We start from the raw sequence: 14,560 nt of genomic DNA on the forward strand, positions 1-14,560 counted from the left end.
ACAGGAAGGCTTGAGGAGCAGTCCACCATTACTCTCCTACTAAACGAAACTACGGTAAATCTTAAAAGAGCCTCTTTCGCCAACATAAGACTGTCAATCCTTTTCTCTAACTATTGGCAAGAATGCAAATAAAAATATTTATAAATATTAATTGTGACATCTTATTGAAGATAGATCAGAGGATATAACTCAAATCTGTACAGTAAATATGAAGTTGCTGAAGGTTCTCAGTCATCAGGTCATGGTACCTCTAAGTTCTGTATTGTAGACAACTGGACTTGTTTCAGTTCGTTGAAGACGTTTCACCTGTCATCATAGAGGCTTCTTCACTTCTAACTAAATGGAGGAGCTGCATGCATTCAAACTCTGAGTGAGAGTGTCCTTACAGTGTGTGGGAGTTTCCTTACAGTATGTGGGAGCGTCCTTACAGTGTGTATGAGTGTCCTCACAGAGTCGTTAAGGACACTTGTGAGCTCTGAGTTTCAGAGTCGTTAGGGCCACTTGTGGGTCATCTGCTAGGTGAGCCCAGGTGTGAAAGTTTGATAAGCTGTGAGCTCAGTGCTGCATTGTGGGAGGGCGATAAGTAATGTCGTAGGTTGTTCCAGTTTGACACAGATGGATTCTTTTACTCCTCTTTCAAACCATCTTCTTCTCTGGCCCACATGTTCACATTGTTGTCCTCAGAGGAAAGATATTTCTTCTACAGTGTGAGTGGACAGCAGAGTCTGGACCTGAGGAGTCGGCCCTTATTACTATTAATTGTCTGCAATGCTCAAGAGTTAAAGAATAAAAGTTATATTGTAGCTACAATAGGAGACTGCTGCTCACAGAAACTCACCATGAACATTATAGATGATGATATTCTCAAAGGTGAAGAACCCTGTCTATCTTTCCAAAAACATCATCAGATTTCTACACATGTCCAAAAACAATTCCAAGAATCTCCAAGAATCCCAGAACATGTGTTTCACCTCAGTTCAGGCTCAGCACATTTCCTTTTTAAAGCATAAAAACAGATGAGAAGGGCCCCAGAGACCCATGAATTAAGGGCCTCTGGGCCCCCTTGACGAATAACAACAGGAAATCAACACTCGGGCACCTGGAAGCAACAGAGCATTGGAATCACCAAGAGGGATAAATGGTAAAACTAACAACTTCACTACTCAGGATTCCAGGAAGTCAGGGCCAAGAAACACTCCGTTTAACCTCCAAAACACCAGCGGGGTGTCTCCTGCTTCCGGACCGCTGCAGACTCAGATAGAGTCCAGCATCTTGTGATACGTAGCTTTAGAAAATGTAGCAAGAAGAACAATGTGTGAGTGCTTCTCTGTGATGTCACATGTATTACACAGGGAAGAGTCTTACCAGTCGTAGCCAGATATTGGTTGTTAACACCTGGTTCTTCTCATCCTGTTAGAAAACATGATACATACAGTGTTAATTTCATTATTTTGATATCTTGGTGAGTGTTGTTTTTTCTCAGTTGGTGTCATAGATGTCATAGGAATCCTGCCACACACTGTGCACAGCCTCACAGCTCAGAACTCAGGTACTGGTAACATGATTCACTGTCACATATTGACAGCTGCTCAGTTGAAAGAAATGAGTTCCTAGATGAAACTGCTCACAACAACAAGGTCTGAGGATTATCTCAAGCACCAGGTCAGGATGTATGGAAAGAGACATCGCTGTGAAGTGTTTCCAATGTTCTATTCACAAGATAAATGCCACCTTGTTCCATCATTTTCTGATCCTACAGTTCAGTTGATTTCTTTCTTTATGCTGGAAGATTACCCTCATGTGTCATGTTTTACTTTCCACTTTCAGTCTTTGGGTACATCCATGTTCCATTTGTTCATCAGCCCTTTTGTATTTAATTCTGTGTTTTTCTTTGAGTCTTCGTTGGTTGTTCTATTTCTTATTTCCTCTTGAGTTTTTTCCTTTGCCTGCTTTAGAACATTCAGAACTGATTCAAAATGTAAAGTAAGAGTGACAATGTTTAACTGATTACTGATCGTCATCATAACATGGTAATGTGCAGTATATATGCATGTGAGGTGTGTGGAAAGCCATAGTTTACGTACCACATCCATGATCTGCATGAGGCTGAAGCCGAAGTGAACAGTGAGAGTCTGAGAGTCGTTAGAGACCGGTCTCACCAGCGGGTTGTAGTCAGTCATCAGGTCTTTGTACAGCCTGCGCTGGTTTTCTCCTTGAAGAGAGTCTACAGAAGACAAAGAGTATACTTTCATAATCACGTCAGAAAAAAACCAGCAAGACAGTCGCGTCTATTCCCAATTCATTTCAATTCCATTGCCAAGCTCCCATTTACACAGGCAAACATTTCTCTTGTATAAACACACTTAATGAGTGTCTGAGGCTGCATTCTGCTCAGAGCTTGCCTTACATAACTCATAAGGCTTCTTTTATTAAGCAAAAGAAAAAAGCTGTTTGTTTTGGAAGAACTAAAGCTGACTCAATGCACGAGCAGTGATGACCATGAGTGAATAGACAATGAGAATGATGCTTTAACGAACGGACAGAGAACCCACAGAAGAAAAGCCACAGCACTGGACTCTCTGTGACTGAGTGTTCACTGACTGCTTACTTGTTTGATCAATAAATGTGAAATTTGGAAAAGTGCTATGTTGTCAAGACACAGCACAATAATGAGCCGTTATACCAAAAGATATTAAGAGTCTGTAGCCATGCTAGCAGCTCTGAGAGGATTAACTGACTGTGGACACAGCTGTGATGTGAGCTAACAAAAGCATGCTAACATGCTCAGAGTGACAATGTGAATATGTTAATATTGACCAGGTCATATTTACCAGGTTATCATCCGCAAATTTGCAATAAACACAAAGTACTGTACTCGAATATCTCTTAATTTCACTGCAATCCATCCGATTCAAGACATATTTCACTCAGGACTACAGTTTCAGAGCAGACTTTATGACCTGGTAGGGCTGGGGGATGAAACAATATCATATTCTTTGGCTTCATCAGTATATATATTTATATATATACACGTGTGTCGATATTTAGAAATGTTCAAAAAATGTCCTAAATGTCAGGACAAAAGTCACATATCACAATATTTTTACCAATAATCTCAATATTGAGACTGTAACTATATTGTAGGAGGGACTATTGGTAATTTCACAAATACATTAAAGAATATAACAACCAGCAGTAATGTGGCTATAATGATTAAGTGGGTAAAAGCAAGTTTTGGAACAAGAAGAATAGTCTGACAAGACATGATATCACTTTACTGTAATGTAGCCTTTAACCTACCGTAGTGTCATATCATGATACCATACAGTATCAATACATTGCCCAGCCCTATGATTTGGAATCATCAAATAGTTGTTGAGACTTAACATGATTCAACATGAATAATCACTGTTTCATGATTAATCATTAGTTGTTTAAAAGTAGAAGTTTACTTAGGAGAGTGATTTAACATATTCTCCTCCTGCCGTACACCTCTAGTCTCTGTGTGTCTGGCTCATTATCACACCTGTTCCCATTTATAATATTTCATTTTGGTCATTCTCTGTGTTACTCTTCTTGCAGTCACTCACCACCGTACACCTCATGACTCAACACTATTTGTCGAGGCCCTCTCAGACATCAAGTGATGCTAATGCACCTCCGACTTGGACCGTGCCGGCTGAAGTGTGCACGAAAATGTATGCATTAAGTTTAACATTTGGCAAGGTTTTTTTTCTAGTTACATTAAAATATATAGGTCAAAGTCTAAGTCTAGGCTGGTGAAACAAATGCAGTGCAGACCGGCAACCATCCAAATACAATACCTGGACTTGATTCATCAGTCGCTCTGTGCAATCTCAGATCAGACCTGCCACTCATTTTAACACACTCCCATCTCCCCACACGAGTTATGGAGCGTTCTTGGCAGCCTTTATTCACTTCACTAATGGCCACATCCCAATTATTCTAAACCACCTATGAGAAGCACATTATCCCAATGATTTGGCAGAGAGCTTGTTGACTGTAGGCATCTACCCATTCCTCCGCTCTCTGCTGCATCCGGTTCTTTCATAAAACGACTAAAAGATTAGCTGAAAGCTCTTCTTTGTCTGTGACTGAACCTCCCCGTGGATTGGCCCCCTCCCAGTCCCACCATAATCAAATTTCACTATGAGGATCATCATTGTGTGTTATTGTCCTGAGATGTTTCTAAAAGTGTCTGCAAAACATCCCAGTGAATTACTGACCATCAGAACACATGTAGAACATTTCCGATACGTTGCCAATATGTTGCATGAAGAGTGCCGGGAGCCATACAACTCAGAGGCAAAGCTTTTGTACCTCTTAATCGAACAAAGGAGCCTGAAGTATGTCAAGGCAGATGGATAAGAGCCATAAGTACCCCAGACAAGTGCTCGGGCATTTAGATGTGCATGTATGTGCACACACTTCCAAGACATGACTTTATACTTTGTTCTATCAGAAGCCTCAATTAACAAGATCCTCTTAAGTGCAGACTGAAGAGCCTCAGTGGGTGATTACCATCAGAGAAAGTGCCTCCATCAAAATATTCAAAATTCAGAAAGGGGTTTACGTGATGCATTTTTTTGAAGGTTTCACAAACACTTTTAAAAATCAGCGTTCCTCATGATTTTTAAAATTTGCATTAGTGACCTCTGATTTGTCCTTCTAGACCGAAACACGGGCAGCAGCACAGTGTGCACTTCAATTAGAAAATGTTTTGGAACACATAGTAGTGTGAAAGGATCGATCAGAAAACTTTGCTCAGTCTTTTCATAACTGAGCACAGGAAGCAACAGAGTACAGAACACAGTTCAGACTTAGCAAAGGGAATATGTGCTGCAACATGATGTGAGAGGCACAGGCAGAGCAGGACCTCTCTGGCTGTAGTCCACAGAAACCTCTGTCCAGTCTTTCAATCAACCAAGCAGAAACAGCAGCAGAAAAGAGTTCATGGCAGTTCGAGGATGTGTTAAAGAAACACAGGAAGGAGCATTACATGGTTTTATCATATAGAAACCATTGTTCTGTCATTGCAGAAGAACTTGGTGTGTCATTTATGGTGCTTTCAGGCAGTCACACTGTTTGTTTCATCTCTCTCTAACACGCACACACAACACACACACACACACACACACACACACACACACACACACACACACACACACACCACTGACCCAAACATGTTGCAGACCAAGAATAACATGTCCATGGCAACAGCTCTCCTCGATGGCAGTGGCCCACCAGCGGCACAATGCACTCTGACACATCAGAAAACTGCTCCAGAACGGCTGCAGGAACCTCACAAAGAGCTCAGGGTGACAAGTCTGATACATGGAGGCATCCATCTCCCAACCCATAGGACTCGCCGCCAACACCCCTTGGTGCTAAACCCCACATGACCCCCCGGGAGGTCCTTTGTCCATGTCTTGTTGGGACAGATCAAAGTTTGATCCACAATGGGGCCTCCTTGGATACCATAAGCTCTTTGCCATCTTCCTCGGATCATTCCTGAGCAGTTTTTGTGGTGAGTCAAAGCGCATTTACCACTTTTTGACCAAGGCGTATCAGGTGCTGATTTGGAGCCAGTTTCCAACTTAACTGTGGAAGAACAAACAAAAGATTTTCACCATTATCACTTATTGAAAAAGCAGTGGTCAGAGGACCAGTCATGCTTGGATGCCAGTGAAGACATGTGATGCCAGGAACAACACTTGTGAAGAGGCCATGAAGACACATTTGAGTTCCACAGTTCAATACTTGTTTCTAACAATGTACAGACATTAGGGATGTATACAGTGACCGAATGATGTGGCTCTACAGTGGCTCTCATGCCCGTGGAAAGGCAAACTGGTAAAAAATTTGCAGGTTGAACTGACTTCAAACCAGCTCTAGCACCGGCCCAGAACCAGCGCCCTTCCTATGAGGGACTCTACCCTGTCTGCACTACCTTCAGGTGGGTTGTGGGTGTCAAATGACATCCACATGAATGCTGGGACCCAAATATTTAACATTATACGTGGCAGCGACTTTTCAGTGAAACTAATGCACTGCTCATATACACTGTACAGCAGGAAGCAGGAAACTTCAGGGTCAATTTGCAAACATTTCTCTCTCAGCAGAGGTTTCCATCTTGGACAGGCAGCTCCAATGTTTATCACTGTTTTACGCCGTTGCTCATCCCTATCTCGTTTAGCGTCTTGGAGTTTTCATTTCTTCAACAACGATTCACACTCCTGAGATTTTTCTTGTACAAAATGAGCATGGTCATCCATCCTTCATCAGAATTTAGTTTCAAACTTCTCACAGTACAGATTGTTTGGCAGGAAAGAACATACCACTACACACTACACACTGTACCTTTAAAGGACAGCACAACTTCGTTTATACGTTTACCTTTCTAGCTCCAGTGTTCAGGGACCTTATTTTCTTTTGAGAACTGCTGGTTTATTCAGCTATGACAAAGATAAATCTTTCCAAGTTTATATCTTTACTGTATCTATATTGTGAATACTGTTTTTTTTTTAAATAACCTGAGCTTGAATATCTTTAACAAAACTACACAGCGCCCCTTTAAAGTTGACTTGTGATTTCTCATTATAACTTCTATATCTGCAAAAATAGAAAGCTGTCATTGACCTTTCCAGCCTTCATTAAACCTCGTATCTGGTTAAAGAAGGTTGTTGATGTGGAGGTTTGTGGATTTTGTCTGGACCCTGAACAGGAGTGAACAACATGAGTCCAGCAGGACAGAAGAGGTTCAGGAGAGAGGAGAAACAACTCCCTCCAGTCTTATGCTTCATGTTAGTTCACATGTACATATACCAGCGAAGTCACAGGTGATTCAAACCAGCTCTTAATGGCGAGAGTGTAAACGAAAAGTCGGCTTTTGGCACAACAGGTCTGTCAGTCCACTTCCACATCGATCCGGAGCTGGAACCACACACGGTGCGCGAAATGCTCCAAACACAGGAAATCCCCCTGCGTCCCAATCAAACCCTCCTGTCAAGACGTGGGAGTCAATTAGCAATTAAAGCTCGTGCGGACAGCTTACCTTTCACTGTGACGGCGGAGATCGCGAGGAACAGCAGGACACCCAGCGAGCCCATGTTGAACCGAGGGAGGAGTGAGAGGAGCGCAGCGGGGAGATCCTCAGTTCATCTCTGGACCTGCCGGGATGCGGGAGGGATGGTAGTGTGTGTGTGTGTGTGTGTGTGTTTTAAATAACCCCTCCTCTTAATGAATAGCTGTTTGGCAGGACAGCTATGAGATTTGTTTCAGCACACCACAGTAGTTTGTCTCACTGAGACAGGAGGCAGGACAACTCCCTCACAGGGTCCTGCAAACATGGCAGATCACATTAAAGGTGCACTTTGTAGATCTTGGGAAGACATTTTGATCAAGCGAGAAAAGTCCTAATTTTTATGACAGGACCATATCACACTGTTGTATTTCACTTATTCATGCTAAGTGGCCATTGTAGCTTCACACAGATCGTTTATTTTGTCATGCAAATACCTGAGTTTGTGTTATTACCCTATAAATATTGTTAATGTTATCTTTCTGTGTTTGATCTTATTTGACTACATATTTCCCCTTTAAAAACAAATAAAACATCAATACAAACTGATGCACTAATATGTTATTTTTGGAAAACATAAAATTAATATAAATATTGTGAGCGTCACTTTGACTTATTGGTCCTGAAGCCTCTTTAAAAGCTTGTCCACTGCTTTATGTCCCTAACTATTAATTTGAATGTGAACTTGTGAAACGTCCTTTCCAGAATGAGTTGTAAGACTTTGAAAAGAAAAGAACAGGGGGGCTAGAGAGGTTTTACAGCAGCCAATCAATTCACTTCTTCACAACAGGGTGACATCTGCTGGTCACTTAGCAGAACAACAACTTTATTTTGAAAATCAGTACGCGTTGTCTTCGTTCAAATTTTGCGCAAGTTATGCACTTATTTTAGAGGTGAACAGATACTCTGACTATTCTGTTACAGGCTTGGGGAGTAACGGAATACATGTAAGGTGATTAGGATACAAAAAAAGGTAACTGTACTCCTGTTGAGTACAGAAAAAAGATGTAAAGATTACAGATACACGCAGTGAAAAAAGGGATGACTAACAGATTACAATTTTAAAGTAAAGAATGATATACTAGTCTGAACCATGCACATGCACACACATCAGTCTGTTCTTAAGTGAAACCAAACAAACTCTTCTTCTTAGGGTTAAATAAAAGTAATCTTATTGGTATTTCTTTTCATAGTCTTTATTTGCATATGTTGGGTATTGAAATAATCCAAAAGTAACAGTATGAAATCAAGTTGCAATACTATAATGTTGTGACACTTGGATTACTTTTAAACAGGTAATTGGCAACTGTATCGGAACACATCTTTTTGAATACTTTTTTCTAATATTTAATTTTTTAGGAATAGACACCTTCAATTGACAGTGGATAGATCAGAAAGGGGAGAGAGATGGGGGGTTTGACATGCAGTGCAGGTCCTCAGGCCGGATTCAAACGAGAGTCCACTGCGTTCACGGCATGCGATCTAACCACTCGACTACCTGCGCATTCCGGAACACATTTTTAAAGTAATCCTTCCAACCCTGTTTGTCACAGTCAAAGCCAAACCGTCAGCTGCTCACCTTGTAGTTCCACCTCTTGTGTCTCATTCATCTCATAAACCCTGCACATAACAGTGTGATGGTGTTGTATGAATCAGACTCTAATCATTTATTTTCTTTTTCTGACTGGTCCTGAGGGACAGTGGAAGTTCAGAAATGTGGAAAAAGGCAGTAAAAAATTTGGTTATTTTAGATGAAAGGAGAAACTGATTACTCTGGTAAAATACTATAAGACAACTTAAACTGAAGTCTGGCTGAACCCTGGTGTCAGCTTTAATATTCCGCACAACCTAAAAAGTAAAAGGTTACACAACTGCCACAAGTAAACAAGTAAAGGGGCAAAGGCATTTGTTTTTATTGTGCTGTCGTCAAGCCAAAGACTAAAAGCTGGTTGTCTTGATTACTGATGCAGCTGGCGAGTGTTTGCTCAGTGACAGTGACAAGTTCTTTACTATTCTGAAACTTTAGCTTCCAAACCCAAAGTTACCCTATCACTGGTTTCTGCACTGTGTTACTCCAGTGACGTAAAGAGTTGTGTTTGTAGTTAGCACCTACATTACGTCTGACAAATTTTTACCAACCTGGACTTTGGTGTTCCACTCAGAAACTGTGAGGGGCGCCAAATTGCACAACATACCAATTTCAACATAACGCTGCTTTAAGGGAATCTTAACCCTGCTGTGGTCATGCTGTTATGGCAGCAACTGTGTGAGATGCTACATCATAATATCTCCAACTTCCTTCCCCCCCCCCCCCGTGATGTAATAATAATAATACACTTTATATTTTTTATAGCTGATGAAGATGAAGAGCAACAGCTTCAAAAGAAGCTCAACATATAATCGAACGATTGAAAAACATTGTGGGATAAATGATGAGGTCACATTTTTAAGAATTCATAGATGCCTTCCTATAACAGAAGATCTTAAGAGAAGAATTTTCAAATGCTACTGATGTAGCTCGCCCGGTTTCAATAGACAGGGAGCTCCACAGTCTGGGCTTCTGACTGCAAAGGCCTTGTCACCTAGGGAACATTGGGGGCCAATAAATCTGTCATGTAATTTGGTGCAAGGTTATCTAAAGCAGTAAATGCAGTGATTCAAATTCTAAAAATCAATACGAGCTGAAACAGGTATAAGTGTTGGCAGCTTGATCAGCAGTAAAAATATCCCATTTATCACCCCGTCGTTCTTCATAGTCTTGTTTTCTTTATTTATTTCACACATTTGCACTTTTGTTCTGTTGTTTGTAATTATTGATGTATGATACTTTTTTTTACCCTCCTTTATTTTTACATACTGTACATATTATATATTATATAAAAAGGTTTACAGCACTCAGTGGAGACACAGTGAGCTCACTGCAATCTCATTGCTCTGGTAACTTGTTTATTTTTGCATATGACAATAGAGCCTTTAAATCCTTCAAATCTATTTCAAACACATTGGTAATTCAGTCTCAAGTGCTTTACACAAGCAAGGAAAATCATCAGAGCGACATTTACAAACTAGAAGCAATAAAAACCAGAGTGAAATCAATGAAAAACACAAATGAACTGATGTATCTCAGTGCCAGTAGGAAATGGTGAATGCTTTATTGGTTCCTGATTCATATGATTGTAGAATATTGTATATCACAGGCTGATCTATGAAGAGTAGAGAGTAAACAATGAACAACGCGATGCGAAAAACAATTCCCCTCGAGTGGTCGGTCAGTGCGCTCACAGTCCAAACGACCAAATGATTCAATGAATGCATAAAAAAACACAAACAAATAGAAATAAATTGACAAAAACAGGTTAGGTTACAGGTCAGTTAGTTTATGCAATTGTGATGTCTAATAACCGTCACAGGAATATGAGTTTTTATATCCATTTTTTATACAATAAAGCTTTAAAATATAGTGTGAAAATCAAATGAACAATGACAGCTGAAGTCTTAATGTTGTCAGTGAATTCATGTCTGCTCTCCTTATTTTGATAACGAAACAGTCAAACAATCTGATTGATACTTAAAAACCTAAAGGAGATCCTGTGTCAAGGCTCCAGTATTCACACAGGTGCACCAAATAACACACTTTAATTCAATTTCTTTGTAAATGACTGGTGCAGGGTTAAGGTGCATACATATTTTTTTTGCTTGATTTAATGCAACAGGAAATTTCTCTCACAAAAATATTTGTAGACATTTTCTGTATTTAGCTGACCTGCTGAATCTCCTCTAGACTGCTAATCTCTTACATTCACAAACTAAAATTGCATACATTTGATGCATGCTGCGAAAACTCACAGTTTATCTCTCACAGGCGACCTGAACAGATGGTGCACTGTGTTTAGATTATTGCATGTCCCCTGTTACACGTGCATGAGCTGATAACTGCATAAAAAAGATGCATCTGAAGGTAAACACCAACATAAATGCTCTCTGATGTGTTTGCTCTGGAAAGTGGCCTCTGCTGATATTCTCTTAATTTACATGGAGCTCTATAAACTCCTGCAGACAAATAGCAGAGTGGATGTAAAGGTATGTAGCAGAGTTTCTATGTGCTCAGCATGTTAAGCAAAATGTTTCATCAGCCTGTGGACCAGATGAACTGAAGTCACGGGGTAATTACATCGCTGTTCACATTTCTTCACTTCTTTTATCAGCCTGAGAGAAAGTTTGGTTTAATAAATGTACACTGGTCAAAATGATGAGACTTTGCTCATTATTACATTGTGAGTTTCATAGACGGTAAAATTTGCAGAATGTGACGATGTATGTCATGTGTGTGACATTGATATTAAAAATAGTTTCATTAATTTTATCATGTTAATGAAGTTCTTTGGATTTTCATGTGAATGTACTTAATTTGGAATTCAAAAATGAGCAGAATATGTCTCCTCTAATCTCTAATGTCTAAGTTTGGCTATAATTCATTGGCTTGTGATACTGAGCTTAAGAAAAATACATTTGACGGCCTGAGAACAGAACTTTAAAATGATCAGAAAGACTCTGAGCATCCAGACGCTGCTTCAGTTGGACGTCTTGTTTGTCTGACCCTTGAATTCAGTCTGATAAGTTAGTGTTGCTCAAGGCAATCAAATAGTAGCTGCTAATTATCTGGTTTTTGTTCCAATACTTATCATGTTGCTGCCCTCTTTACGATCAGTACATGCACACATGTTTCATGTATTAAAATCTGTGTTCCTTAGCAACCATTGCTGACTGAATGTCTGCTACAGTGTAATTCTCCGTGAGCGAGGCAGTTAGGAGTGTTATCTCAGAAATCAAGAGCAGTATTGTGTTGTGCCCGCTCTTTGTGTTGAATAATGAACTGATGCAGACATGTTCATGTTGAGATCAGTTGAGGAGGGCTGGAGAGTTGAAACAAAGATCTGTGTTTGATCTGCTTGTAGCTCCCCAGAGACAGCTGATCCTTTCAAACGTCTGCTTTCAGCTGGTGCAGACAACAGATGGTTGCCACAGTCAAGCTGGACTAATTGAATCCTCTCATTAAGAACTGTAAAAGGGCGTAACTCACATGTACCATGATGACTTGTTTGTTACCTGGAAGGCATTTATATGAAAAGCCAAGCAAGAAGTAAATGCAGGAGTAAATTAATTAAAATGTTGTGGCCAAGGGTGAGTAAACAGCCATGTGGAGTTTTAACTGAGATACAATTTTCCTGAGAAACTGGCAGCAGAGTGAGGTCTGAGGATTAACCAGAGAAACCGCATGCATAAGAAAAACACAGCTGTACATAAGAAAATGAATCATGGCTGAATTCCATTTTGAAAATGTAGAATGTTTCTCTTTAGAAATGAATAAAAGAATGAATTAATGTAAAAAATGTACTTCCCGTATCATTGCCCTCTGTCCCCCGCACTTTTTACAGCCATTACAACCATTCAATTCATTTCTAACACGTGGAAGCAGAGCCAGGCGGCAAACACCGCTGTCTTGTTGTGATTTGAATGTTTGGATGTTCAGCAAACCAGCCAAAAGGCAAAAAACTTTACTCAGTTTTTTCCCAACAAACCGTGTAAGCTAAGTAATGCTGCTGCATGTAGATAATGTTTAGCTAAATGATGACTAATTAATAGATGTAATATATGTAATATAAATGTATTTGTGTTCCTTTGACTATGTTATTTTTGTAAAGATATCATTTATTTTTGTGGTAGTTAAGTTTGAAATACATGAATTTGCTGATTATTATTTTGATTGATTGATTACATTACTGTTCTTATTTGATGAATAAATCAGACGTTAGGCTACTCAAAAGTTACTCAGTACCTGAGTAGTTTTTTCACCACATACTTTTTTAGTCTTACTCGAGTAAGTATTTGGATGACTACTTTTTACTTCTACATAAGTAATAATGTTCTAAAGTAACAATACTCTTACTTGACTACAATTTTTGGCTACTCTACCACCTAGGAATAAACCTACTCCTCCTTAATTTCTACACAGAACTTGTTCTCACTATTGTTTTGCACATATTTTTTTAATCTTTATACAATAGAAAGAGCAGGGTCATGGATGAGAAAGTGGTCCAGAGGCCAGCAGCAGCAGGAATGAACATGGAGGGTCTTCACAGCAGGTGAGGAGAAATTTTCTGGCTTCTTACCCTGTAGATTGCCGAGGGTCATTCTGTGTCAACACAATCAGAGTTTGGCAGCTTTAGATTTTAGATTTTGGCTTTAGATTTTGATAGTATATCATTATAAAGAGCTAAAGTCAGCCCCCTGGTGCTGTGCTGTTTGTGTTTATGTGGTTCTTTAGCCACTAAGAAGAGGTGCAATTGAATGCGAGAGGATGATAAATCACTCAACAGACCTCTGCACAATTTGTCCCCCTCACTTCTGAAATGATGGCAACGCCCCTGATTGCATTGGCTGCAAGAATCTCTGCAGTGGCCAGTAAGGTCCACATTATACAAACAGGATGTTTCTCACAACACAACAACTTTTCAGATTCTGGAAAAAGGTGGAACAACACAATTGTTGTGTTTTGTGAAATGTTGTTCGGTTTTCTGTCATGTTGTTTCGTTTCCTGAAAATTCATTTTGTTATAAGCAATGTTGCCACAGTTACCTTGAAAAAGTAATCTGGTTACTGGTGCCTCCTTTAAAAAGCAGCTTAGTTACTTTACTGATTACTTGTTGTTAAAAGTAACTAAGTTAGATTACAAGTTACTTTATTAGTTACATTCAGCAGCTACCGACAACACTCCCGCCGCCTCAACATAAAAATGACAACCGGTTTTGCTAATACTCACTTTATTGGAAGTGCATTTTTAACAGTAACGCCAAGCACGGCATGAGAAGAAAGTTAAAATACATATTTTTACTAAGGAAAATGACAAAAATAATAGTACGCACAGTGACTTGAATAAGTCAGTGATACCAGTGATGCTAGTAACACGTTACTAAGTTACTAAGTTACTAAGTAACGCATTACTTAGCATCACTGGTTATAAGTTATGTTGAGTTTCTGAAATGCTGTTGTATTTTATAAAATCTTGCTGTGTCTCCAGAGGTCGTGTGTTTTGACCTTCAGGACCCCTGCAAACATCCAATATCAACACCTCTGGGCATTAAACAATGACCATCCAAACCTCCAGGGTTACTATCGAGAGCTTTATGCCACTGGTTTAACAGCATACAAGATTTTCAATGTTTAATTAAACGGTATAGACACAGAGACACGTAGATTCAGCACTAACACGCTGGATCGTACCAGAGACGTTCTACTATAGTAGAACTAGAAGGACTTTGATCGTACGTCCACGTCACAGCCATATTGGATGTGGCAGGTCTGTCCTGTAAACAAATACAAGTCGACAGAAAACTGGGGGTTTTCTGAATAAAAAGCGTTAACATTTACCTTTAACCGATTTTGATGAATCATTTTGAC

The 14,560-nt window shown here is 39.7% G+C and overlaps 1 protein-coding gene across 2 annotated transcripts in view; it reads right to left on the bottom strand.

Moving 5' to 3' along the window:
- The window catches only part of chrna7a (cholinergic receptor, nicotinic, alpha 7a (neuronal)), a 34,863-nt gene extending 27,600 nt beyond the window's left edge, over window positions 1-7,263 (bottom strand). The window contains exons 1-3 of one of the 2 annotated variants that reach the window (XM_030414215.1): window positions 7,076-7,263; window positions 2,085-2,224; window positions 1,366-1,410 (exon numbers count right to left, since the gene is read on the bottom strand). In XM_030414215.1, the coding sequence (XP_030270075.1) occupies window positions 1,366-1,410; window positions 2,085-2,224; window positions 7,076-7,130 (240 nt within the window). In that variant the 5' untranslated portion in view covers window positions 7,131-7,263. The remainder of the gene's footprint in view (window positions 1-1,365; window positions 1,411-2,084; window positions 2,225-7,075) is intronic. The other variant, XM_030414217.1, reaches the window with a different exon arrangement.
- Between the last annotated feature and the right edge of the window lie 7,297 nt (window positions 7,264-14,560).

This window comes from Sparus aurata, chromosome 4, assembly GCF_900880675.1.
Source record: "Sparus aurata chromosome 4, fSpaAur1.1, whole genome shotgun sequence".
Taxonomy (NCBI): Eukaryota; Metazoa; Chordata; class Actinopteri; order Spariformes; family Sparidae; genus Sparus; species Sparus aurata.